Source organism: Sorex araneus, chromosome 1 (genome assembly GCF_027595985.1).
Source record: "Sorex araneus isolate mSorAra2 chromosome 1, mSorAra2.pri, whole genome shotgun sequence".
Lineage (NCBI taxonomy): Eukaryota > Metazoa > Chordata > Mammalia > Eulipotyphla > Soricidae > Sorex > Sorex araneus.
The window spans coordinates 73426027-73453177 of record NC_073302.1 but is presented as its reverse complement, the minus strand read 5'-3'; the positions used below and the strand labels follow the sequence as shown (position 1 = coordinate 73453177).

General features: G+C 47.5%; 1 protein-coding gene across 4 annotated transcripts in view; it reads right to left on the bottom strand.

Moving 5' to 3' along the window:
* The window catches only part of TJP2 (tight junction protein 2), a 79699-nt gene that overhangs the window by 39986 nt on the left and 12562 nt on the right, over positions 1 to 27151 (bottom strand). For 2 of the 4 annotated variants that reach the window (XM_055146361.1, XM_055146373.1), the window contains exon 1: positions 8003 to 8108. The exons of the other annotated variants lie outside the window; for them this stretch is intronic. In XM_055146361.1, the coding sequence (XP_055002336.1) occupies positions 8003 to 8074 (72 nt within the window). In that variant the 5' untranslated portion in view covers positions 8075 to 8108. Of the gene's footprint in view, positions 1 to 8002; positions 8109 to 27151 lie in introns of those variants that run through there. 4 annotated transcript variants of the gene reach the window in all.

Sequence of the window (27151 nt, the reverse complement as noted above, 5' to 3'; positions counted from 1 at the left end):
GATATAATCAGGAGAAAAATAAAAGTCTGTGGAATTTTATCACTGCAGAAAAAGAAACATTGAGAACAGAGAGAGAGATAGATTAATTACAAAAAAACAACATGTAGGATGACAACCAGTGCGGCTGGAGCCATATAGCACAGTGGGTACAGCGCTTGCCTTGCACACAGCCAACCCAGGTTGATTCCCAGCATCCCATATAGACAAACCCCCCGCCCCCAATACTGCCAGGAGTAATTCCTGAGTGCATGAGCCAGGAGTAACCCCTGTGCATTACTGGGTGTGACCCAAGAAGGGGAAAAAAAAAGAAAGAAAGAAAGTAAAATGACAACCAGCTTCCCCACAACAACTGAACTCCAAAGTCAGCTGAATAAAATCTTTCACGCACATTTTACCTGCTTACTTAGAAGGCAGAAAAGATGTATAATAGAAATTGGCACCAGCAATAAGAAACTGACCAGCAATAGAGAACTTCTAAAGATAAATGGAAGGAAAATGATCCCCAAAAGAAGACCTAAGAGGTAAGAGGGAATGTAAGCCTGAACACAAAACTGGCTCCCTGCAGCTATGATAATAAAGAATAGTTTGTGAGGATTCATAAGATAAAAGAGGCCCAGAGAGAGAACATATGTTCTCCAGAGAGTTGCAGGGAATAGCCAATGAGCACAAAGCCAGGACATGTCCGAGTACTGTCAGGTGTGGCCCCCAAACCTAAATAAAGAAATAAATAAACAGAAATGAAAGTGGATTAGTCCCATTGAGAATTTCTGTTTCATGTTCTAGAGCAGTTTCTCAACTTTTAATCCGACCATGACCTCCTTCTGACCTCCTTCCTGTGACCCCCTTCCCTATCATAAGCCTCCTTGTTTCATGCCGGGATCTCTTGCATTTATGAGGTCTGTCACCTGTGGCACCCTTTGGAATATCTGGGGGTCCACAAGGGTCCATTTGGCCCCAAGTTGAGAAACTCTTGTCTGGAACCCAGAGTGTGGCACGAAATGAAGGTTATCTTTTCAATATGCCAAGAGAAAAATGTACTATTGGTTCATCACTCAAAGAATGTTATCAAGGCATTGCTTTCACCACGGATACGTTCCCTTAAAAGAAATTACTGGTACTTGCATGGTTCCTTGAATAGCACACTGGGGTGGTTAGGCAGGAAACTCTGTACCTGTGGTCTGATACTCTAGGTGTGTTCTATGTCCTCCCTGGCATTTTGCAGTCTCTATATAAAATAGCATTTTCCAACATATGACAGCAGGATACAAGGATTTTTTTTTTAAAGAGTCCAAAAGCTTCCTATTAAAAATCCAAAGTTTTTTTTCCCCCCAAACACACATACCCAGTTGAATATTCTTAGGAACCAAACTTGATTACTCTGGTTCATTCCTATGAAATACCTCCTGATTTTTCACACTCTTTCTTTCTTTCTTTCTTTCTTTCTTTCTTTCTTTCTTTCTTTCTTTCTTTCTTTCTTTCTTTCTTTCTTTCTTTCTTTCTCTCTTTCTCTCTTTCTCTCTTTCTTTCTTTCTTTCTCTCTTTCTTTCTTTCTCTTTTTTATTTTTGCTTCTTGGGTCATACCCAACAATGCACAGGGGTTATTCCTGGCTCTGCACTCAGGAATTACTCCTGGCGGTGCTCAGGGGACCTTATGGGATGCTGGGAATTGAACCCGGGTCAGCCGTGTGCAAGGCAAACGCCCTACCCGCTGTGCTATCGCTCCAACCCACACTTTCTTTTCAATGTGGCCTTAGAGAAATAAATATATGTCCTCCTACCACACACACACAGACACACACACCTAGAAATGATATTACTAGCATACATGCCTTCCAAGTTCAACCTCCTAATTATCTTACTATACCATGAACCTAGCATTTTTTTTCCTTCTTTGGGTTGTTTTCTTTTTTGTTCGGATTTGTGTTAGGTCATGATAGGCATGTTTGGGGGCTACTCCTGACTCAGTGCTCGGGGATCATGCTCAGAGTAGGTGCCAAGGATAAAATCCCAAGGTCTGTGTGTGCAAAGCATGCACTCAGCCTGCTGAACTGCCTCTTTGGTCAATATCTGGCATCTTTCAACAGTGAATTAATCTGGAAGCTATTAAGAGTTGCCAACTCTTTGAATAAAGCTATAGCATGCCCACATGCTAAAGAACATTACACAGAACTCTCCAACCAGAATTATCTTTTAAAATAATCTTAAAATTATCTTTTAAAATAATCAAGAAGGAAAGGCTGGAGCAATAGCACAACAGGTAGGGTGTTTGCCCTGCACGAGGCCAACCCGGGTTCGATTCCCAGCATCGCCCATAGGACTGGGCATTGTTAAAAATTGGAAGGGAATAGAAATGTTCAAAATGGAGTGACAGCTAGGGTAAATGAATCAACACAATAAAATATGCAGGTATCAAAAGTAATTGTTAATGTTCTATCAATTTCATTTATCTTTTTTTTAATCACAATATTTTTGACTAGAGAGAGAGAACAGGTCTTCTACTGGTGAAAGTAGGAATAAAAGTTAGTACAAGCCTCCAGGTGATCAATCAGCAGGTAATATGCCAGGGTATAAAGTTACATGCCCCGGGATCAATCAATTTTACATCTAGGAATTGATTAATTTCTATTAGCAAAGCAGTATAAAGATGCACACATATGTTTACATATGCACAAATATGTTTATAGCTGCTTCTAATTGTTCAAATGGCTGTAAGAAATAGCCTGGCAAGCTCTTTGTGGCATATTCAATATGCCAAAAACAGTAACAATGATGGTTCTCACTCCCCTGACCCTGAAAGAGCCTCCAATGTGGCACCATTGGGAAGGACAAGAAAAAAGAGGCTGCTAAAATCTCAGGGCTAGGACAAATGGAAACGCTACTGGCACCTGCCTGAGAAACTCGATGAACAACCAGATGACAGTGATACAGTGAAGAGATTACCCACATACATACAGTACTATTTGGGGGGTAAAATGAAACAACAAAGCATCACGGCTCTCATAGAGGGAGAGAAGGTGAGAGAGGGAGGGAAGGTGGGAAGAATAAATATGAAACAATGTTAAATCTTCCCAGAGCAGGGTCAGGAGCGAGGACAGTGATTAGAGTACATGTCAGCAGGCCCCTTGACCCAAGGTTTTACTCTCAGTGCCACATGGTCACCGAGCACTGCTGGGTGCAGCCCTGGAGGTCCCCAGAACTTGCAGAGTGGCCCAAGTATCCCCAGTACTGAAGGCCGAGCCACACTGCATCCTCAGTACCCCAAACCAGCACTGCATCCTCAGCGTGCAAAACCCGCACTGCATCCTCAGAGCCCCCAACCCGCACTGCATCCTCAGAGTCCCCAACCCGCACTGCATCCTCAGCAGGCCAAACCCGCACTGCGTCCTCAGCGCGCCAGCACTGCTGGGTGTCATATCCACCCCCCACCGCAAAAAAAAAAAATTACTAAAAAATAAATAAATAAAGAGGGTTATGGGCTAAAGTATATGCCTTGTATGTCTGAGGCCTGGGGCATATCCCCAAAATAAATAAATAACTAGATTAAAAACAGGGCAGGAGAGATTGTATAGCAGCAAAAGCACTTGTCTTGCAGGTGCTGACCTAAATTCAACCCCCAGCATCCCATATGGTCCCTGAACACCATCAGGAGAATTTCCTGGATGCAGAGCCAGGAGTAACCCCTGAGCATTGATGTGGCCCCCAAACAAAACAAACAAACAAAAAACAACCACAAAATAAAAACAGCAATATAAATAAAAAGAGTAAAATAAATAAAAAACTTCTTTTAGAAATTTACCAAATAGCCACATAAAGGAGTTGCTACAAAGTTTTATTAAGAGGTGTTAAGCAGAATGAACCTAGTTTATAAAATTCATTTTTCTTTCAAAATGCAATTATGTGGTCTTTAAGTACCTCTGGGATGCCAATAGGAATAATTTAAACTAGATTTGTAAGAGCGGATTAATCCCCTAATCCTCTGGCTACCAGGACAATAGGACTGAATCACATTTTCAATCAATGGACCTTGCCGTAAGTCTAAAGATGACCCTGACTGAGATGAAAACCATCAGAATATAAGCAGCTTCTTCTAACCCCCGCTTAATCAGCTGTGGCATAAACTTTTAACTATATTATCATAGTATGAAAAGAACAAATGTTCTGCTAAAACAAACAATAAATTAAAAATCTTGGGGCTGGAGCAATACTACAGCGGGTAGGACGTTTGCCTTGCACGCAGTCAACCCAGGTTCGATTCCCAGCATCCCATAGGGTCCTCTGAGCATCGCCAGGAGTGATTCCTGAGTGCAGAGCCAGGAGTAAGCCCTGTGCAGTGCCAGGTGTGACCCCCCCCCAAAAAAAAAATCTTGATTTAGGCGGAAGAGAAAGCTACACAGTCAAGCACATGTCTCACACATGTGAGGCCCTGGGTTTGATTCCCAAACCCTAGCAGCATGCGCGTGCGCGCGCGCGCGCGCGCACACACACACACACATACACACATACACACATACACACACACACACACACACACACACACCATCCTTATAGTCAGAGCGATAATACAGTGGGTAGGGCTTTAGCCTTACATGTGGCAGACCCGAGTTTAATCCCTGGCATCCCAAAAGGTTCCCCAGCACTGCCAGGAGTGAGTCCTGAATCAGAGCCAGGACTAACGCCTGAGCACTGCCAGGTGTGCCCCCCACCAAAAACAAAAAAGAGAAACTGTGTTAAAAGTAAGTTTTTATAACACCTTTGAGAGTTATTTATATACACCATGAATTGTATTTTGCCCACAAAGCTGATACACTTCGCAGAGGTCTCAAACAACCTCATATCCATTTACTCGCTCACTCATTCAACAGTATTTCCTGAAGGGGCCAGAGAAATAGCAAGGGTTAATAAAGGTACTTGCGGGGGCTGGAGTGATAGCACAGCGGGTAGGGTGTTTGCCTTGCACGCGGTCCACCCGGGTTTGATTCCCAGCATCCCATATGGTCCCCTGAGCACCGCCAGGAGTGATTCCTGAGTGCAGAACCAGGATTAACCCCTGTGCATCGCCAGGTGTGACCCAAAAAGCAAAAAAATAAAATAAAATGAAAGTACTTGCTTTGCACACAGCTGACCCTGGGGTGATCCCCAGCACTGCTGGAGGATTGAGCACAGAGCCAGGCTTGTGGGCCTTGAGTACTGCTAGGTGTTGCCCCCAAACCAAAAATAATTTTAAAATGTTTTCTGAGTACCCACAAAGTGTTAACTGTTGTGTAACACACTTGAGGTGTGCTAGTGAATAAAAGAGCCAAAGTCCTGTTTCCCAGCCACAAGTGTGTCCCAGAAGCAAACTGCTGACCATCCTCCCTGATGATCTCAGTATTTTCTCAGAAACACAGAACTCCACATAATCACATTCCTGAGAATATCAGCTCCAGGACAAGCCGAGGGCATGAGCACCTGCCTTTCCAACTGGGCCACCACACTCGGCCCCAGTGGGTTAGATTGGGCCGGGCTGGGTTGGGCCAGGCTGAACACCCAGCAGAAAGCTGCTATCAATCTCTCTGCAGCTGCAGAAAGACTCTACCTAAGTCAGAGCTCAAGATATGCATGCCCCATGCTGCAGCAAATCACATGGGGCAGAGGCCCTGGAGAAACATGAATGTGTGCACAGGGTCACACCAGAATTCATAGTAGCAGTGTCTTTATTAGTCTGACCTGAAAGCCACCCAGTATCTACCTGGAGAAGAATGGACTTGCAGATCAGGAAATATTCTTCTTCTTCTTGTTTTGTTTGTTTCTGCCACACCTGGTGATGCCCAGGGCTTACTTCTGGCTGAGCTCAGGGGACCATACGGAATGCGGGGATCTAACCCGAGTCAGCTACATGCAAGCAAAGTGCCCTACCCACTGTACGATGACTCTGGGCCCAGCGTGAAATATTGACTATCAGATCACTGTTACAGAGTGGGAGAGATAGCAGAGCAGCTAAGGGACTTTCTTACACACCTGGACATGTGCACCACTGCACATAATACAGCCAGCCTCACAAGGCATGATCCCTTGGCACAGAGTGAGGTACTGCGCCCCCCATAAAAATACAATACACCCCCCTCCATAAAGACACACCACAATGAAAGCAAACCATGTTCACAGGTTCCAACAGACAGATGCATGTCAAACATAATGTTGAATGGAAAACATACTAGTAGGACAAGTTAGTATAAAGGCTTACCTCACACACCCGACCTAGTTTGATCTTCTTGGAGGTACCTCATATGGGCCCCAAACCCCACCTAAGGTGAACCCTGAGCCAAAGCCAGGAGTAAGTCCTAAACTACTGACTGGTATGGTCCAAAAACAACAATAAAAGTTAAAATTACAAATTTTTATGTTCTAACATAAAATACTAACTACAGAATTAGTATTTTACTTAGAAGTCTAAATATCGTCTCAATGTATATGTGTGTATAAACGGCAAAACTCTAAAGGGCCAGGAACATGGCTGGTGGTAAAAGGAGTGCCTTGCATCATGAGACCTGGTTCCATCCCCAGCAGTTTTTGACAAGAAGGATGCGGAAAAGACAAAAACAATTATTTTATCTTTTTCCAAAGTATTTCTTGTTTAAAAAAAAAGTTCCTTCTTTTGAGAGAGCTTAGACAGATGGGTAAAACCCAGTACTTTACATAAAAAACTATGAAAGCATGTTAAAACCAACTAGCCTTTGTTGTTTTGGGGTCGCACCAGTGGTGCTCAAGGCCTCCTCCTAACTCAGCACTCAGGAATTACTCCTGGCCGTGCTCAGGGGACCGTACGGGGTGCCAGGGATCAGGCCCAGGTTGGTCGCATGCAAGCAACTGAACCAAGTTCCTGCAAGGCCACACGCAAAGCAACCCACTAAACTATCTCTCCAACCACCCCCTCCCCCGACTAGTTTTTAAGCCCCTCTTCGTGATCCTCTCTCCCCTAACAGGCAGCTTTTTAGGTCCACAAACTGCCGCTTTTCCTCAATGAGGAAGGCCAGTCCGTGTTAAAGCTCAAGTTTAATCAGAATCTGTCCATGAGGGACATGCTTGATAAAGATCCCAAGTCAGACTCTTCCTCCAAGCCTATGTTTCTTTTTGAACATGAATTTTTCTCTCCACTTGCTTTTTCCCATCTGAGGAAGTTCATGTTCTCTCTTAAACACCTCTCTCTGTCTTTGTCTCTCTGTCTCTTTGTCTCTCCACCCCCCTCGCCCCGCCCCCCACATCTCTTCAATTTCTTTCAATTAAAAAAAAGGAAAAAAGAACGCTGGGGACTGGGAGATTGTACAGCAGGAAGGCAGCTTGCCGTGCATGTGGCTGGCCTGAGTTCGATCCCTGATACCTACACGGTCTCCCAAGCACCGTCAGGAGTGATGTCTGGGCACAGAGTCAGGAGTCCAGGAAGGGGCACTGAGTACCTCTAGGTGTGCCCCCCCAAAAAAATAAAACTTAAAACAAGCACTTGTCCATGTCACAGTGTTACATGTTACATACGTCCAAGCTACAAGGAGGAGGGGGACGGGGGAGGGGGGGTGGAGGCAGGGAGGAGGAGAAAAAAAATGTGCGGGGAAAGTTCTATAAGTTAGAAGCCCCGCACATAGGACCAAGAAGAGAGATTTCTGCATGGTCAAGAAGCCCAAATTGTTGCCACACACAACTCCCCTCCCCCCTTGCAGACAGCTTACTACACTGGAACTTATGGCGCTTACAGGTTGCCGGTACCTGGAACATGGCAGCCTCCAAGTCACCAATTCTCCCAGAGATGGCCTGTTCCCCAAGTCTGCTAAAAATAAGGCGCATATTTAAAAAAAAATTTAAAAAAAAACCCATTCCCTTTCATCTGTCCCCCAGAGTCGTGAGTATGGAAAGCTGCCAGGAGCAAATGCAATCTGAGGAGAAAGGAGCCCTGTACGAGGGCTTGGGCTCCCTCCGCCCACCCTGCAGAGAGGCTGGGAAAGAAGAGGGGAGAGCTAGCAGGGGCACTCACATGGTCTCTGAATCTCCCCAACTTCCTGACCGCCTGCATCCACAGCCTCTGCAAGGCCTGAGCAGTCTTCATGGCCTCTGGAGATCAGCTGCCGGGCCACTGCCCACACCCTGCCGCTCACCCACGGCCATCGGTCCACGTGGTTACATAAGGCGGATACAATAGTGGCCCACATTCCCGGCAACCCTGTTGTCATCTAGGCAGTGACACATCCTTGCTGTGAGCACGCTGAGTCCTGTGAAAAGCTGGGAAAGCACTCCGGGGGAGCACCAGCACACAGAGGCAGCTCTGCCCGCCTCCCAGGGCAGAGGAAGAGAACGAGAGAATGTTCCCCTACAGCGACTCTGTGGGCATGGACGAGGAGGGACAGTTCAGGAGCTAAGTTCGAGAGGCTTAGTAAGGCGTTCCAGAGCAGGACTGTGGGGAAGAGCCATTGGAGCAGGGAGATTTATAAAGACTATCACACACACAGAGAGAGATGAATATGCATGAGCACACACATATACAGGCATATATAACACCTCTATGTACATATACATAAACACACACGTATAAGCCAACTGGAAACAAACTGATAGTGCTTTGGGTGAAGGGAATTGCTGTTACACACACAAAAAAATGTAAAAGAGCAGGAGGATAAAGAAGATCTTGCAGCCCGGGAGATAAGGAGTTCGCAACAGTGGACAGAGAGTGACCTGGGCAGGACTGGCTTCTCTAACCTCTTTGTAAGCTCGGCAGATAAAAGAACAATAAGCCCTCTGTCCACTCCGGTCTTGACTTTTTACCCCTGCAGGGCTGGGGAGGGGGGTCTGAGAAGCAAGTTTCTGAGAAATCTAGAAAGAAATGTTATAGGGGTCAGCGAATATGGGAGTTAAGGTGCTTGCCTTGCATGCTGGAGGGCATGGGCACATGTGTGAGGTGGCGGGGGGGGGGGGGGCAGAGTGGCACCCAGGAGGCAGAGAGCATTCGCTCATTCCCATCACACAGCACCATGGCACCGCGGAGGAGAGTGGGCACGCTGCAGGCTTCGGCGAGTGAATGTGGAGACTGTGCCAACCATCACAGAGCAGACACCACATGGTTTTTGTCTTAAATTGGGGGACAAAGAGCATGTTGGAGGCAATACCAGGCTGCTCCCGGCCCTGTGCCCTGCGGTGGCTCTCGGCAATGCTGGGGAACCGACAAGTGGGGTCAGGGCTCGAACCTGGGTCTCCTGCGCACTGCAGGCACTTGGCCCACAGAGCTTTCTCTGGACAGACAGTGAGACGGAATGCAAGAAGACGGAGTTCTCTGCCTCTGTGCAGTTCAGCTCTTCCCTCATGAAGCAGGACGAGCAGCACAGCAGCTCCGAAGGCCAATGTCAACCCCCACAGGAGGCGACTTGGCCAAAGTGTGCGAGCAGAACAGACACCAGAGAACGTTCGTGTTCTTCCCTTGGATGCGACAGTGCTAAAGTCTTCCTGCCTGTCCTAATAGGAAACCTGGGTGGGAAATGAATGAGCCTCTTCTCCAATCTGACACTGGTGAGGCCAGAGCACACGCAGAAGCCATGATGTGGGAGCCCAACCGTGGAGAGGTGCTCAGGACTCAAGTCTGGCAAAGGAGATGCACCAAGCTGGTCTCATCAGAGCCTGGGGGTCTTAGAACACCCATCCACCCCAGGAACAGAACAGGAATGCTTCAGGTTCTCACGCTGAGCCCAGGAACCTCAGTGCTACCTCCTAACCCAAGGAAGCCCAGCCCAGAACCTGAGCTGAGACAGAGCTGAATGTACTGAGCCGCTGTCCGTGCCTTGCATGCAGGGCGTCCGAATTCTATGCCTGACACTACATGGTTCCCTGAGTACCATTAGGTTTCCCGAGCACAGAGCCAGGAGCAGCCCTGGAGCACTGGCCGGCTGTGGCCCACAAGCCAAAAAGGAACCCCCTATGAGCTCCGGTCCTCTGGTGCTCATGGTCCCCTAAGCACCAGGCATCGGCGAGCCACAGCCCCTGAACACCAACAAACAAAAACAAGAAGCCAGAGTAAGCATATCACCTTCAGACACAATTCCAGCTCCTTCCCTCCCTTCAAGGTTAGGGCGCTGAGTGCTCACAATGGGCATGAATACTAGTGAGGCAGCTAGAGGAATAGTGTAGGGATTAAGGCACTGGCATTGCACCACCCAGCACCCCCCCTCACTTGCAGCAGGGACCACAGTGTAAGCCCTGAACATCAGCTCCAGGTGTGGTCCCCAAACCAAAATAAATAAAAACAGGTAAAACTGAGCACTGCCAGAAGCAATACCCACCCAGCTCAGAGCTGGGAGTAGGCCCTGAACATGGCCAGGTGTGACGCCAGAGCAAAAAGAGAATGAGCCATTTGTGCCCACAGACAGATGGGTGACAGAATAGAAGAGACATTTGGATGCTCCCAGAGGGATTTCTGAGACAGTCCGGATGATCCAACCCCAGGCCCTGGGGTCCCAGAGTTTCAAGTCTCCCAGCTGCTATTTACCCATGACCCTTCACTGACACACACACACTGTCAGCGTGCCCTTAAAGAGAGAATCAGGAAAGGAATTGGTGCTAAATATTGTATGCCTGAAATTCAGTCATGAAAACCTTTAACTTTGTAACTCATAGTGACTGATAAATTAAAAAATAGATAAACAAAAAGTGCAATGGAAGAAGAGGGAGGGAGGAAGGGAGGGAGGGAGGGAGGGAGGGAGGGAGGGAGGGAGGGACAGATGGAGAGAAGGGAGGGAGGGAGGGAGGGAGGGAGGGAGAGAGGGAGGGAGGGAGGGAGGAAGGAAGGAAGGAAGGAAGGAAGGAAGGAAGGAAGGAAGGAAGGAAGGAAGGAAGGAAGGGAGGGAGGGAGGGAGGGAGGGAGGGAGGGAGGAAGGGAGGGAGGAAGGGAGGAAGGGAGAAAGGGAGGGAGGAAGGGAAGAAGGAAGAAAGGAAGGAAACCAAGAAATGGGAGCGGAGCAGCCTGCCCAGGGGCACAATCTGTGGTTCTGAAATAGCTGTGCTGAAATACAAAAGCAGTGGCACTCCAAGAACAGCCTTCTTGCCAAGACTCTGCCCTCTCTGCTCTGCCTGACCTTGGGCACCCACTCAATTCCAGCGCTAGATGAAAACAAGGAGACTGGGGCTGCTTTACAAGCTACATGGGGCAAATGCCCCTGAGAACAGCCTGCAGAATCCTGGCCCAGAAACCTGTGTGTGTGTGTGTGTGTGTGTGTGTGTGTGTCTGTCTGTCTGTCTGTGTGTCTTTGTGTGTCTGTTGTGCTGGGGTTGGGGAGGATTGAAATCTGAAATGCCCAAAGCTCCACAGGCCATTGCTCACACGGGGGTCAAGCACAGCTCTCTAGACATTTCTGAACACTCTATGCCCTTGAGCCTTGACGACCCTCTTCTGCGAACAGGGTGGCACAATCCTGGCCCTGGGATCACTGCTGAGAGTCGACTGCTGCCAAGTTAATCAGGATTCCACTCCGTGCGACCTTTGTGCTTCCTCCTAAGAGAACACCAGTCATCACTGCCAGTGCATTGTGGGGTCCAACAGAACTGAACCCAGCATGGCCATCCACAGCCATGAACATCAGTGTGCAGACTGAATGACAGGCATCGCACCGAGAGCCACTTAGAGACAGGGAAGACATTCTGAGAATAGCACCCTCAGGCTCTGCTAAGTCTCCTTTAGTGAAGACGGTCATTATTTTATTTATATCATTTCAATATTTTATTTATATATTCATTTATATTATTTTGAGTTTCCATTATTTATTTATTTATTTATTTTGGTTTGGGGGTCCACATCCAGTGATGCTAGGGACTTACTCCAGGCTCTGTGCTCAGGAATCTCTTTCTTTTCTTTTTTTGCTTTGCTTTTTTTGGGTCACTCCCTGCAATGCTCAGGAGTTACTCCTGGCTCTGCACTCAGAAATTACTCCTGGTGGTGCCGGGGAAACCATATGGGATGCCTGGCTTCGAACCCAGGTCGGCCGCGTGCAAGGCAAACACCCTACCCTGTGTACTATTGCTCTGGCGCCTCAGGAATCTCTCTTGATGGTGCTTGGGGGAACATGTGGGATGGGAAGGTTTGAACGCAGGTCAGCCGCATGCAAGGCAAACACCCTACCCTGTGTACTATCGCTCTGGCCCCTCAGGAATCTCTCTTGATGGTGCTTGGGGGAACATGTGGGATGGGAAGGTTTGAACGCAGGTCAGCCGCATGCAAGGCAAGCACCCTACTCACTGCATTATAGCACACAACTGCCAGGTGTACACAAACTCTACCATGAGGCAATGTGGTTCTGTCCTCAAGGGAGTGACTTGTGGACTCCCCAGGACAATTATTGTCATACTGGTCTCTTCTCTGTCTTACCTACCCTGCACCCCACACACACTGATCAGTCCTTCTAGCCCTTGTTTTCCCTGGCCTTGGATAACAGTCTTCTACTTTATACTTTTATATACCACAAATGAAGGGCGGTGACAGGAGGGAACCTGGGGACACAGGTGCTGGGAAATATACACTGGCTGAAGGATGAGTGCTGGAACACTGTATGACTGGAACCTAATCATGAACAGCTTTGTAAGGGCCTATCTCACAGTGATTCAATTAAAAAAAAAGGTTTTTTTAATTAAAAATAATAATAGTTAAAAAAAAAAAAAAACTCCCAGCACTGCAAAACCAAATCTAAACAGTACCACCACCAGGGACTGTGATCTGAGAAGCACGGCAGCTGGAAGCCGGGCGAGTCTGTGAGTCTCAGCCAGCACCACGGCTGGACATGCCAGCACAGGTCCCTGAACATGCCACGACAAAATCTGCCACTAGCCAGCCAGGTGCATGCATGTGTGACCCGGGTCATCACAAGTACGCTGTCCACCAGAAAGGGCAATGGCAGGGGAGACAGCACAGGGTTAAGGCACTCGCCTTGCACACAGAGAACTCGGGTTCAGTCCCTGGCACCACTTCCAAGCCCCACTAAGAGTGGTCACCGAGCACAGGAGTAAGCCCGAGCACCAAGTCTCCCCATGACCATGCCCAGCCTTCACACAAACAGCAAGGTGGCTGGTGCTTGAATCCAGACCAGCAAGGGATCTGATCACGCTGACAGCTCAGGACTACTTGTTAAGCAAGGGCACTTCTGTGGGGTTGGGTTCAGCCAACCAAATCGGAAATCTTGTCTAATGAGAAGAGGGTGCATGCAGCAAGGGAATCTGGTTGCATTTTACTTCTGGCTCTTCCAGAACCAGTTAGGCAGAGGCTCCCTAATAACTGTGTCTGTGTGAACACACTAGGGAAGGAAGGCCTACAACGCGTCCCAACTCAGGGCAGAAAGAAATCAGGGCACTTGCCTGGATGTGGCTGCTAGGAGCAGACCCCGGTTGGATCCCCAGTACCAACCACCAGGAGGAGTCACTGCTGAGCAGGTCAGGAATAGCGCCCCCTCCCCTTCGTGCACTGGTGGGGGTACCTCCCCACCTCCTCCCCCGAAAAAGAAAAATATATTTGCTGGAGAGCGGTTACATTACAGGGGGTAATGGTACTTGTCTTGCATCCCATGGCCCCTGTAGTTTGTGGTTCAAATCCTGACCAAAAGGGGTCACCGCTGAGCATAAAGCCAGGAATAGCTCCTGAGGACCCCCAGATATAGCCCACCCTCCCTATAACAAATAAATCACATCACCACTGATAACTGTTAAAATTGTCATAAATGCTTCGGAGTCTGGCAAGCTACCCGTGGCGTATTCAATATGCCAAAAACAGTAACAAGTCTCACAATGGAGATGTTACTGGTGCCTGCTCAAGCAAATCGATGAACAACGGGACAATAGTGCTACAGTGCTACATAAACGCCTTTCCCAAACCTTACATGATTCCTTCCCTTGTTTGTTTTTGGGCCATACCCGGCAGTGCTCATGCTTAGGAACTGCTTCTGGCAGTGCTCAGGGGAGCATACTGGGTGCCGGATATTGAACCCTGGTCAGCCGCATACAAAATAGGCACCCTACCCACTGTACTATCTCTCCGGCCCAATATATTCCCTTTTTTACACCATGAAAATACAAGCCATGCAATCTTGACAAACCAAATAAGACTAGGCACTGTCACTGTCATCCGTTGCACATCAATTTGCTCAAGTGGGCACTAGTAATGCCTCCATTGTGAGACTTGTTACTGTTTGATAGCCCAGCGGGTAGGGAGTTCGTCTTGCACAGGGCTGAGTGGGGTTAGATTCTTCCGCCCCTCTCTGAGAGCCCGGCAAGCTACCAAGAGTATCTCCCCTGCACAGCAGAGCCTGGCAAGCTACCCATGGCATATTCGACATGTCAAAATAAGACTAGTAAAATTTTTAATTCTGCTCTGTAAGCAACAATAGCAAGAGAATGAGAGGAGGGGCCAGAGAGATAGTGCAATGGGTAGGGCATTTGCCTTGTACAGGGCCCACCTGGGTTCAATCCCTGGCATCCCATATGGTCCCCCTAGGACCACCAGAACTAATTCCTGAGTGCAGGGCCAGAAGTAACCTCTGAGCATCATTGGGTGTGACCAGAAAAAAGAGAGAGAGAAGAAGGGATGGAGGAAGAGAGGGAGGGGAGAAACCACAGACTGGTAGAAAACAGTTGTGAAGAATACAGTAGATAAAGGATTAATCCAAAATAACAGAGAATGCTATTAGAAGAAAGAGGAGGAGGAGGAAGAAGAAGAAAAAAGAAGAAGAAGAAGGAGGAGGAGGAGGAGGAGGAGGAGGAGGAGGAGGAGGAGGAAGAAAAAAGAAGAAGAAGAAGGAGGAGGAGGAGGAGGAAGAAGAAAAAAGGAGGAGGAGGAGGAGGAGGAGGAGGAGGAGGAAGAAGAAGAAGAAGAAGAAGAAGAAGAAGAACAACAACAACAACAACAACAACAACAACTCAGTTTCAAAAATAACAAAAAAACAGGGGCTGGAACGATAGCACAGCAGGTAGGGCATTTGCCTTGCACGAAACCAACCTGGGTTCGATTCCCAGCATCCCATATGGTTCCCTGAGCACCGCCAGGAGTAATTCCTGAGTGCATGACCCAAAAAAATTTTTAAAATCTAAAAAAAAAAAAAAAACCCTTATTAGACTTCTTTTCTGAGAAGGCCTAAGCAGGGCTAGGGGGAGACAGCTCGAGTGGTACAGCAAACACCAAGCACAGTCGAGTTCAGAGTTTGCTCCCCAATAATGCATGCCGCCCACTTTCTACCCACCCTGGGTGTGGCCCCGTTAAGAGCAGGAGACAGTTCTGCGGTGAGCTGGAATATGCCTGGCCCTCGGCTCAAGTCGCAGCAACACGGTCCCGGAGCATCGCTAGGCACAGTCCGGCTGGCTGAGAATCACAGCTGTGGCTCCCAACTTCCTGAGCTCTGCTTGGGAGCACCCCCCAATAATGATAATAATGTGATTTGGGGACAGGCATAAAGGGCCAGGGGAGGCTCCACTGGCTAAGCCCAGGCTCTGCAGATGAGATCCCGGTTCCACCCAAATGGAGCTGGTCGTATCCCCATGGCACGCCAGCACCCTCGGGCCCCACCATCAATCTGCATTCCCACCAGCTTTGGGCTGGCCAAAAACCTTGCCCCACGTACAAAAGATGCTCCACTTCGATTTGGTGTTTGTATTTTTTGTGTGTTGGGGTCACACCTGTCAGTGCTCAGGGCATCAAGACGTCTGTTTTGCAGTCAATCCATGCAGTCAACTGTATATGGTCCCTCAAAAAACCCTGAGTACCACCAGGTGTGGCCCAAACTACCCCCCAAATACATATATGCCCTGATACAGGACTGACCTTTACACAGAGACCACAGCTCATCACAGCCTGAATCTGAATCACCATATGTCTATTTTCATAAGATATGAAGCAAAAAAAAAAAAATAGTGATAATTATATTTAAGACCTCTATGTTTACAGTTCAGGTGTGCTTTATACCATAAAGTATAATTATCATTTAAAGCAGGTCATTCTTATTTGCAATTACAAAGGCACCATTAATAAGCCGAAAAGGAAGGTGCTAATTTGGCCACCCAGACACCTCCCTCCTGTCTGTGATTTTAAAGTGGCCAAGCCCACAGAACATTAAAAACAGAGCTTCACTTTGAAAACACAAACATGCAAATAAGCCACTGTCCCATGATGGGTCCCAAGATAAAGAAAATAATAAGCTGCTTTGTCAAAAAGCAAGGTGGGAAACCAATTATTAGAGCTGCTGGGCTAACTGCTGGCAGCAGGATTCGTCTTAGCAGGGTGAGACACAGAGGGTGGAACTGTCCCACCCAGACCCGTGGGCACCATCACAGGATGCTTCACACTGGACGTGGCCCTATTATTCCAGGTGCCTGGTTCAGCCCCAGAACACCAGGAGTCCCTGAGCCCCAAAGATGTACCTTCCGATCAGAGCCACGGGACAGATGCAACAGCAGAAAGCACCTCGCCCTGGGCTACTGTGCTGCCAGTACCCATTCTCCTGAGAACGGCTGAATGCCAGCCTCTTCCTGCGACCCACTGGTAGACTCTGGAGCCCAAGTGCCCTGTGATTTCACCAGGAAGCTGAGATTTCCAAAGGGGAAGCAGGGGGCCTGGCTAGTAAAGCCCCCCTCCCCCGCCTCGGGGTGGGGCTGTGTCGGGCTATGCTGCGTACATGAAATGAGACATGAAGATACTGAAAGTGCAGGGGCCAGAGGAAGAGTACAGGGGCTTTGTCGGGCACAAGGCCAACCCAGGGTCAGTCCCGAGCACCCCACAGGGTCCCCAGGTTCCCACCTGGAGTCATCCCTGGGCTCTTGCTTGGGAGGTCATTTGGTGCTAGGGATTAAACCCCGGTCAGCCACATGCAGAGTAAGAACTTGAACCCCTGAGCTTTCTCTCTGGCCTCACCACAATGCTTAAAGAAAAAGTCCAGGTGCTTGGAGCAGTCTTGTTTCTGAATTGAGAAGTTCTCATTCTTTGATCAGGTATCCTGCGTGTCATTATTAAATAAACTGAGTTAAACTGACTGACTGTCCAGAGAGGTGTGTCAGGCAGCCCGCCCCTCCCCCACTTCTTGCACTGTGCTCCCTTCTCAGGCGACTTGGGAAATTTCAGGTATGGTTCAACACGTGAGATTGTTTTTTTTTTTAATTCTGAATTCAACAATGTTGAAACATCTCTCTCAAAAAAATTTTTTTAACCGAGTTTAACCTAATAGAACGACGTCAGAACTTGTATGCCATCTCCAACCTGGCACCCACCAGTTCCACCCAGTGGAACTCCTGCTTCTCAGGAATCAGCCAAGTGCACCGCAGTGACTGACAGCATCCGCTAGGTGGCGGGAGGAAGCAGAAATGGAAAACGCTGGTTTCCTTCCAATTTGAGAAACTTCACAAAGTGTAAAGTGGAGGAAATCAGAAAAGGGCCTGAACAATGACAACAAAACCATGACTTTATAGCTTTTGTAAGAAGCAAGGTGTTGTTTCAAACAGCATAAAGCACGTGGAGAGACCCTCGTTCAGTGGCAGAAGGAAAACCACAACATGGTACAATCACTGAACACCGGAGAAGGTCATCAAGCCCTGCTCTGGGCACTGTGGGACTTTCAAAAGAATTGAGAAGTACCTGGAAACCGGAAGGCACAGCTATTGAAAGCAGAATCGTGGGGGCACTGGCCCTCAGCGCAAGGCAGAGCAACGCTTTAAGAAGCCAAAGCTCCAGGGGTCAAGATTCCACACAGCAGGTGGAATCTGGCATTGGTTCATTCAATAAATATTTATGAAGCACCTCTGGGGTGCCAGGCTCTATACTGAGCGTGGCAGATTAAGTCTTGCACATAATAAATAATGGTCACTGCCTCCACAGAACACAAAGCCATAAATGAAGGAGGCAGCCTGCAAGTGCAGAACCGAGAGCCTGCTGTGAAGGGAACGCGGAGAGGTGAGAGCAGAAAGGCTGGTCTCCTTGGAGAGAGTGGGGAGAGTTTCCCTCTCAGAGACCCGTGGGAACCGGAAATGCAGTGCACTGGGGAGGAACGGACCAGTTGGCACAAAGGGGGCTGTTTTTGTAAGAAGCAAGATACAGTCACACTTTATCTTGAAGGGAGGAGGAGGGGGCGGGGTTCTTCTCGGGCAGGCTCCTTGGTCTCTGCAGTGAGTAAAAGCAAGAAAAGTGTGTTGCAAGAGGTTGGAAAAGAGAGAACAGCAGGTGAGGCTGACCCGGGCTCACTGGCCCAGCATCCCATATGGTCCCCGGAGCACCTCCAGGAATAATTCCCAAGTGGTACAGAGTCAGGAGTGGCCACTGAGCATTGCCGGGTGTAGCCCAAGAATGAGAGAAAGAAAGAGAGAGAAAGAGAGAAAGAAAGAGAGAAAGAAAGAGAGAAAGAAAGAGAGAAAGAAAGAAAGAAAGAAAGAAAGAAAGAAAGAAAGAAAGAAAGAAAGAAAGAAAGAAAGAAAGAAAGAAAGAAAGAAAGAAAGAAAGAAAAAGAAAGAAAGAAGAGGGGGGGAGGGAGGGAGGGAGGGAGGGAGGGAGGGAGGGAGGGAGGGAGGGAAGGAGGAGGGAAGGCAGGGAGGAGGGAAGGCAGGAAGGCAGAAAGAAAGAAAGAAAGAAAGAAAGAAAGAAAGAAAGAAAGAAAGAAAGAAAGAAAGAAAGAAAGAAAGAAAGAAAGAAAGAAAGAAAGAAAGAAAGAAAGAAAGAAAGAAAGAAGGAAGTAGAAAGCAAGCCAGTAGAACAAGGGGTTCTCTATTATTACTATTACTACTACTACTACTACTACTACTACTACTACTACTACTACTACTACTGTATCATAGTTTATAATATCACTGAACTCACTGTTTTACAGTTGCAGACTTATGACACCAATCATCATTAACCCCTGGACTTCCCTTCCCCTGGCCCTGCTCAGTTCCTAGATCTGTGGATCACATCACAGGGATTGCTGGCTTTGGAGATTCTCTAATCCCTTCCTTTGAGCCATTTCTATTCCACAGCATTTACCTCTTTCTGGACTCACTTTACTTAACAGAACACCCTCCAACTCCATCCCATTGCAATCCTTCATCTTTTCTCCATCCCATCGTGTCTAGTTGTAACCATTTCTTGACTCATTCATCTCGTGGGCATCTGGCTTGGTTCCAGAGTGCTGGAATGAACAGGTGTGCAAATGTCCTTGCGGATAATCATGTTCTTGGGGGTAGATATCTGCCCAGGAGCAGAATGACTGGGTCAGATGCCAGTTTTATTTGTAATGTTTTTAAAAAGTCTCCACATTATTTTCCAAAGCAGCTAAACCATACAGCAGTCCCACCAGCAGTGAATGTAGTTCCTTTACACCACATCTCTGCCAGCACTCATTGTTCCCCTTCCTTTACATATAAAGCATTCTCACTGGTGTAAGGTGTTGATATCTTGTGTAATGATGCACATTTTTTCATGTGCCTGTTGGCCATCTCCCTGTCTACTTTAATCTCTAAAGCTAAAGAATCAGAGACAGGCTCTCAGAACGATGGAACAGGGTTGAGGGCCCAGAGATAAAACCTTCAAATGAGGGGGCTGGAATGATAGCACAGTGGGTAGGGCGTTTGCCTTGCACGCGGCCTACCCGGGTTCGATTCCCAGCATCCCATATGGTCCCCTGAGCACCGCCAGGTGTGATTCCTGAGTGCAGAGCCCGGAGTAACCCCTGTGCAGAGCCAGGTGTGACCCAAAAAGCAAAAAAAAAAAAAAAAAAAACTTCAAATGCATGGACTTATGATGAAACGGTTAGCAAACAGTGCTGGGGGACCAGAAAGATAGCACAGTGGGTATGGTGCTTCCTTTGCACGGTTCAATCACCAGTACCCCATATGGTCCCTTGAGCACCACCACTAGTGCAGAGCCAGGAATAAGCTCTGAGCACCACCAAGTATGGCGCCCAAAATAAACTTATTAATTTTGGGGGGGAAACAGTGCTGGGAAAACTGGTCACAAGCCAAAAAACAAAACCAAAAAAAAACCCCACAGCATACACAAAGGTCAATTCAAATTGGGTTGAAGACCTTGATTTCAAATTTCTCTGTAAAACATACAGAGAAAAACTCTCCAGGACCTTGACATCAGGAATCTTCCATGAAATGAACCCCCTGACAAAGAAAACAAAAGCAGAAAAAAACAAACAAGACTATATCAAACTAAAACACTGCACGGAAAAGGAATAAATTCAAAAAGACACCCACAGATTGGGAGAAAATATTTGTACATCATACACTAAAGCGTTAATACCCAAGATACCTAAAGAATTCTCGACCCTCAACAGCAGCAACAAACTACCATCAAGAAACAGGAAGAAAAAAAAAGAAACAGGAAGAACAAAAGGAGAGAGAGAGAGACAGAGAGAAAGAGGGAAACAGAGAAAGAAAGAGAAAGAGAGACAGAGAGAAGCAGAGGGGTGGGTCAGGGGAGGGAATCTAGGTGGTGGGAAATGTACACTGGTGGAAGGATGTATGTATGACAAAACCTGACCATGAACAGTTTTGTAACTGTCTATCTCTTGGTGATTTTTTTAAATTCAAATCATTTAAACATTTGAATATATTAACCAGTACAAGAAAAATTACATATGGGGCTTAAAAGATATTTTAGGATATAAGGTGCAGCCAGGTTTGCCCCCAAAAGTGAAAAAAAAAAAAAAAAGGGAAGATGAGGCCAGAACAATCATACAGCTGGTAGGGCATCTGCCTTGTATATGGCTAACCTGGGTCGAACCCTGGTATCCCGTACAGTCCCTGAAGCACCACCAGGAATGATTCCTGAGTACCGAGCCAGTAATAAACCTTGAGCATTTCCAGGTGTGATGCAAACTGCCGCCCCAAAGAAAGAAAACAATGGAGAGAAGAAATGAGCAGGTATTTCCTCAAACATAAAGGAGTTCCCTCCTTTCATAGAGCACTGTAGCACTGTAGCACTGCCGTCCCGTTGTTCATCGATTTGCTCGAGCGGGCACTCCTTTGATATATGAGTCGAAATCCCTCACTTTCCTAAGAAGTGGGGAGAAATGCGGGCAAGCTCCACATTGGACACACGCTGGGAAGAAGGAAGAGGGGACTCCTGGCACTGGGTCCCACCTTTTTTCACAGGGGGCGTGGCTGAGAGACATCCGAGCGTGCTCAGGGCTGACTCCTGGCTCAGTGCTCAGGGATCACTCCCGGTGGTGCTCAGGGATCCTCTGTGGGAGAGCCAGGGTCAATAGCACACATGGCAAGTGCCTCACCCCCTGTGCTAGCTCGCTAGCCGAGGCACTGCCCTTATAGGGGGGCTTTCTCAAGGGCCCCCCTGGCAGGGCAGGTTCCATTCCTGGTGGCCCATTCCTGGGGAGCAGATAAGTTACCCATCTGGGCCTCCTGGGCACCTTGCCTGTGGCATGTTTACCAAACATTCTAGAAAGACAGGGTGAGTCACAGAGCTGAGGGCTGTCCTACCGGGCTCATCTGAGAGTAACAACCACCAGCTTGTGCACTGAAGGAAGAAGCAGGAAGGACTTGCCTTGCCTGTGCCAGGATGACTCAGCCCCCAGCTCCCCCGAGGGGCTGGGACGGAGCCAGGCAAGAACCCCACACGCCAAGCCCTCCCCACCCATTCTGGCCCTGACCTGTGCTCCCACACGTACATCCTCTAAACATCTCCGAAGTTTCTGGTGATGATCAAGTAAGCCTGTGTTCACTAAGGAATTTCTAAACTCTGAAGTGCTGCGCAGAGCACGGGGACTCCCTTTACTAAATCAGCCCCACAAAAACAAAGCGGCGGGGGGTGGCGGAGGAGGACAAATAAGACCAGGTTATTTGCCTTGCACTTGGCCAAGCCCAGTTTGAATCCTGGCACTGCATAAGGTCCTCCGAGTTCCACTAGGAGAGATTTCTTGAGCACAGAGACCAGAGTCAGCCCTGAGTACCACCAGCTGCAGTCCTCAAATAAAACAAATAAAAAAGATGCTAAGAATAAATAAATAAAATGTTAAAACCATGGAGCTCGAGTAACAGTGCAGAGGGTGGGGTGTTTGCCTCACAAGCGGCTGACCCAGGTTCCATCCCTGGCATCACATATGGTCCCCTGAGTACTGCCAGGAGTAATTCCTGAGTGGTGAGCCAGGAACAACCCCTGAGACTTGCCTGGTGCGCCCCTCACTCCCCACCAAAAAAAAAAAAAATTCCAGCAATCAGGTTGCATTTGGTCTGCATTTATGTACCTGCTGCCAGACTTAAGATGAAGACTAATGGACACAGGACAGTTCCCACCCTGAAAGGGCCCTTGTATTTAGGATAGGGAAGTCTGGAATGGTCCAGGAACAAAAGCAGTTAATGTGCATGAGCTGGGGGAGCAGTCACCCCAGTGTCTTACATCAGCCCAAAGCCTTGAGCCAAAGGAACATCAGCGGGGGGCCAGGAAGCTGGCATGTGCCTCACAGGTGGGGGCCCCAGATTCAGCCCTGCAACCATCTGTCCCCTGAGCACTGCCAGGAGTGGCCCCTCTCCACAGAGTGCACCCCAGAGGTAAACAAAACAAAGACACATCATAAATTTCTCTGCTCCATGTCTCCAAAGACTGAAACCATGACTGTGGATTATATGGGAAATCTAGAATTTTTTTCGACTTTTACCGCGAAGTAAGTAAAACACCAGTTGTTTGGAACTAAACTAGAAATGTATCCATGGGGGGAGAGATGGGGGGGAAGAGAAGGAGAGAGAGAGAGACAGGGAAGAGAGAGAAACAAAACAGAGAGAGGAAGGAAGGGAGGGAGAGGAGGAGAGAGGGAAGGAAAGGGAGAGAGAGAGCAGGGAGAGAGGGAGAGAGCACGATGGTGTTGGGGGCTGAGGTAGAGCAGGCAGGGCATTTTCCTCGCATATACAGTTAGGCTTGCTGATGAACATTATATAGAGACTTTTATAATCAGTTAAGATTTTGTTTTGCTCTGTGGCCACACCCAGTGGTGCACGGGACTTACTCCTGGCTCTGTGCTTAGGGATCACTCCAGGAGGTGCTCAAGGGACCATATGTGGTGCAGGGGATCAAACCTGGGTCAGCTGTGTGCAAGTGAAGTATTTTAACCCCTGTACTAATGGTCTAATAAAACTATTATTAGACCAAAACTTAACCCCTGTATTAATATGGTCTAATTAAAGCTATTTTTAAAGGTAAGGACAATTTTAGCCAGTAGACATTAAAAGAAAACGCTACCATCGCAATACCAAACAGGCATTAATTCATCAGCTGTATCTGCTTAAAGCAGAAAAATCAGGAGCAGGAACTCTGAATGACCCATTCCAGGAGCTGGGCAAAGATGAATAGGTCATAAATCACCAATTTACGACCATCAGAGGGAGGCAAGTTTGATCAAGTTGCTTGATCAGGAACAAGGTCACAGAAACAACTAATAAATGCATGCTTGTATGGAATTAAAACAGATTGTACCAATTACTGTATATGTTAGCAACCATAACAGATGCTAAATGATGCTTTTTTAAAAGAAGTTATAAAAGTTCTGAATGAACTGTATTGGGGGTGTTAGTGTTAGTCAGGTCAAGTCCACATGCAAAAATAAACTGGGGGGGGGGGGGGGGTCCTTCCTGCCTGCTATCTCTGCAAGTGCCCCAACCTGTTTCTTGATCCTGTAACCTACCAACCCCTGATGCAAACTTCTGTGAAAGCAGCAGTGGCTGACTTCTGTTCAGTGATCTGCGAGAGATAATGCTACTCTCTATGTCTGTTGTCTTTATCTTAATCATCAAGATTCAAGTTCATGGTATGTTTTCCCAGCAGGTCAATTCAAAGTGGACGGCATTTAGTTTGGGTCACACAGGGCCCCTCTGATTACAGCTGACCAAACTGAAGCCTGAATGTTCAGAGCCCACTCCCTCACGGCCTGGGCTCACAGCCTGCTTCAGAGGATCCCAAAGCCCATCTTTAACCACATGTGAATCGTATCACCACTCGCACTGCAAAGAAAGGGACTGGGAAGCTACATCAAAGCTATGATTTCTAGGGGCTAGGGTGGTAGTACAGCAGGTTGGGCATTTTCCTTGCATGCGGCTGACCTGGGTTCGATCCCCAACACCCCATAGGGTCTCCTGAGTTCTGTCAGGATGATCCCTAAGCACTGAGCATCAGCATGTGTTGCCCCTAAACAAAAAAATAATTGTTCTCTGATCTCCCCAATCTCTCTTTGTGTGTGTGTGTGTGTGTGTGTGGGGGGGGGGGGGGGGTAACAGAGTAATAGTACAGTGGGTAGAGCATTTGCCTCATACATAGCTAGCCTGGGTTTGATCCCTGACACCCTCATGGTTCCCCAAGCAGCCAGGGAGTAATCCCTGAGTGCAGAGTCAGAAGTAAGCCCTGGACACTGCTGGGTGTGGCCCTAAGAAACAAAAACACAGGAAAAAATGTTTGGGTGTGGTGGAAGGAGGCAGGATCTGAAAGGCTAACACGGCACGTGTGACCAGAGGCTGTGGATGCTCCAACAAACTCACAAGACATGATTTTAGTATTTCTGAAGCCAGGCATAAAATCTCTTCCCCCACAGGACCATGCTGAGCCACAGCAGATGAGAGAGTCTCACTCACTGATAAAGGCACATCGTATGTCACTGAGACTCAAAAGCCCTCCCCCCTCTTGTTTGGGTCCTTACACCCCACCCATCTGTTCTCAGGGGTCACCCCTGGCTCAGTGCTTGGAGGTTACTCCCAGGAGCACCCCAATTCCTGCAGGGAGCTACCCCCAGGCTCATGCTGGCAATAGTTCAAGAGCACTGCACCTCTGGCTGTGGCCCCAAACCCAGCAAACCAAAACTCAGGTTTAAAACCCACCTCTGACACACCCGATGTCCCCAGTATAGACCAAACCTCACAAATAAAGCGAATAGATGCAAGCTGGAACAGACCAGAGACAGATTAGGAATGATAGCACTCGTCTCCAGGCACCTCACTGCATAAATCATTATCCCAGAGAGCCAAAGAACACGGCAGTGAGAGGCTCCTGCTGTTTCTACAGGACAGCCCACTGTTGGGATTCATCCAGCCAGGACAGCATTTATATTTAATCATCCAGCCCCGGCTCTAATACAACGCAGAACAACACCAACACTTCCTTGGAGCGAGCGAAGAGCCCGTGTGAGTTCTATCTTCATGATGACAAGAGACAAATGTTGCTCCCCTATGCTCCCATCTTCCACACAGGCAGCAGAGGGGGCAATGCAAATATTCCCTTGGGGGTAATAATAAAGTACAAACGCATTACTAGGACAAAGCCAATCACAAACACTATACTGAGAAATTCAGTAATAAAATGCCTATAACCACCTATAGTCTGGACTCAGTTTGACCTCCCCACAGTTTATAGAAGACCAGAGAGAAAGTTGAAACTTTTTCTAAGTTCCTTCACTGCTCTCATCACTATTACTGTGATCACTGGGGACCACACAAATGCTCACCCGGGGTCACACTTACAGGTGAGACCCAGAAGTCATAGAGTTCTGGAGCAACAGCATAGCGTGCAGCCAACCATGGTTCAACCCCCTCGCACCACATATGGTTCCTAGGCCCTGCCAGGAGTGATCTCTGAGCACAGAGCCTAGAGTAAACCCTGAGCACTGCTGGATGTCCCCCACCCAAAAACAGTCATGGCTGCGACACTCAGCAGGACTCAATGTTGTGTTCTCATACTTTCTTGGCCATGATGCTTGCCATCTTTTTAGCTGTAGTGCTCACTGCGGGTTGTACCCCCTTTTTATGGTGCTCACATAATCTTCAGTGTGGCCAGAATTCACTTGTGGCATGAGTTGTCAGGATTGCTCTTGGTACATGTGGGACACCAGGGGTTTGAACTTGAGGCCACACGCTTGCAAATCAGGTACCCTGGCACCATCAAGCCATTCAACTGGGTTTTTCATATTTACAAAAGGGAATTCCTGACCAATTCCTGCTGGCAAGGGGGTCTCAGAAAGGGGGCAAAGGGGACAACACAATTTCAGCCGCCTTTCTTAATTTTATAACTACCGTAGACAGTTCATGCTGGAATGTGGCTCCTATTTTCCCTCCTTTCATTTCAAATGACACTATCAAATAAAGAGTATATTTTTAAAAATATACAAAATGGCTCCACATGTCAACTATTCAAGCTGTGCCATTACAAACTGGGCTATTTATAGGCATGTCCAACAGAAACACAGAGATGTGTATACCAATCACTTTGCCAAAACTATGAATTAGGGCAATGCCCTTTGGAAGCTCTCATTTAGCTCTATTTTCTACTCTCCACACAGAGAAGGCCTTTGTCCATTGTATTAGCCACTGTAAACTGTTTGGACACCCATTGTTAGTCCCTGCCGACTGGAGAAGTCTGGGGGAGAAAAAAAAAGGATAAAGAAGGGGAGTCTGTCAATATATTTCTAGCGCATTCTAATTTAAGCAGGCTTCACAGAGAACCAGCTCATTCTAGCTGCTAAACCAGGGGCCAAAATTAAGTTACTGGTCACACTTATCTCTACACTCACCCACTTGCTTTCTTTAATGCTTCAAATTTCTCTCTGTAAAAAAGGACTTTCAGAAGTGGCACAAAAGATACAACCTAAAATGAAATGTGAATCAACAAATTGCTTGTTTGAGGGTATTTTATTTCTTTTTTTCTTTTCTTTTCTTTTTTTTTGGTTTGGGGGCCACACCCAGCAAGGTTCAGCAGTTGTTCCTGCTTGGGGGATCAGATGGAATGCCAGGGATCAAACTTGGGTCAGCCAGATACAAGGCAAGTGCCTTACCCACTGTATTATTGCTCTAGCCCAACAAATCACTTGTTGAGACTCTTTTTAGATGCTTGCCTCCAAAGAATACTAACATCACTAGAAATAAAGTTGATCATGATTATTGGGACAATGATTTGTATGAGATGGAATCTTCTGGCATCTTAGAGTAAAACAGCTCCGTTCTTGCCACATCTACCCCCATTCTAGGGAGGCTTCTGGCAAATTCAATTCAAGGTTTTTAAATGTCTCAGGAATGATACATTATAGGCTATATTTCATGACAGAATCAAGAAATAAAAGCACGGCTGCCAAATAACAGGATGAGATTTACAGAATAACAGTGAAAGAAAAAAAAATCTAATCTCTTTTCAATATATATGCCAAACTACAAATAAGGGAGC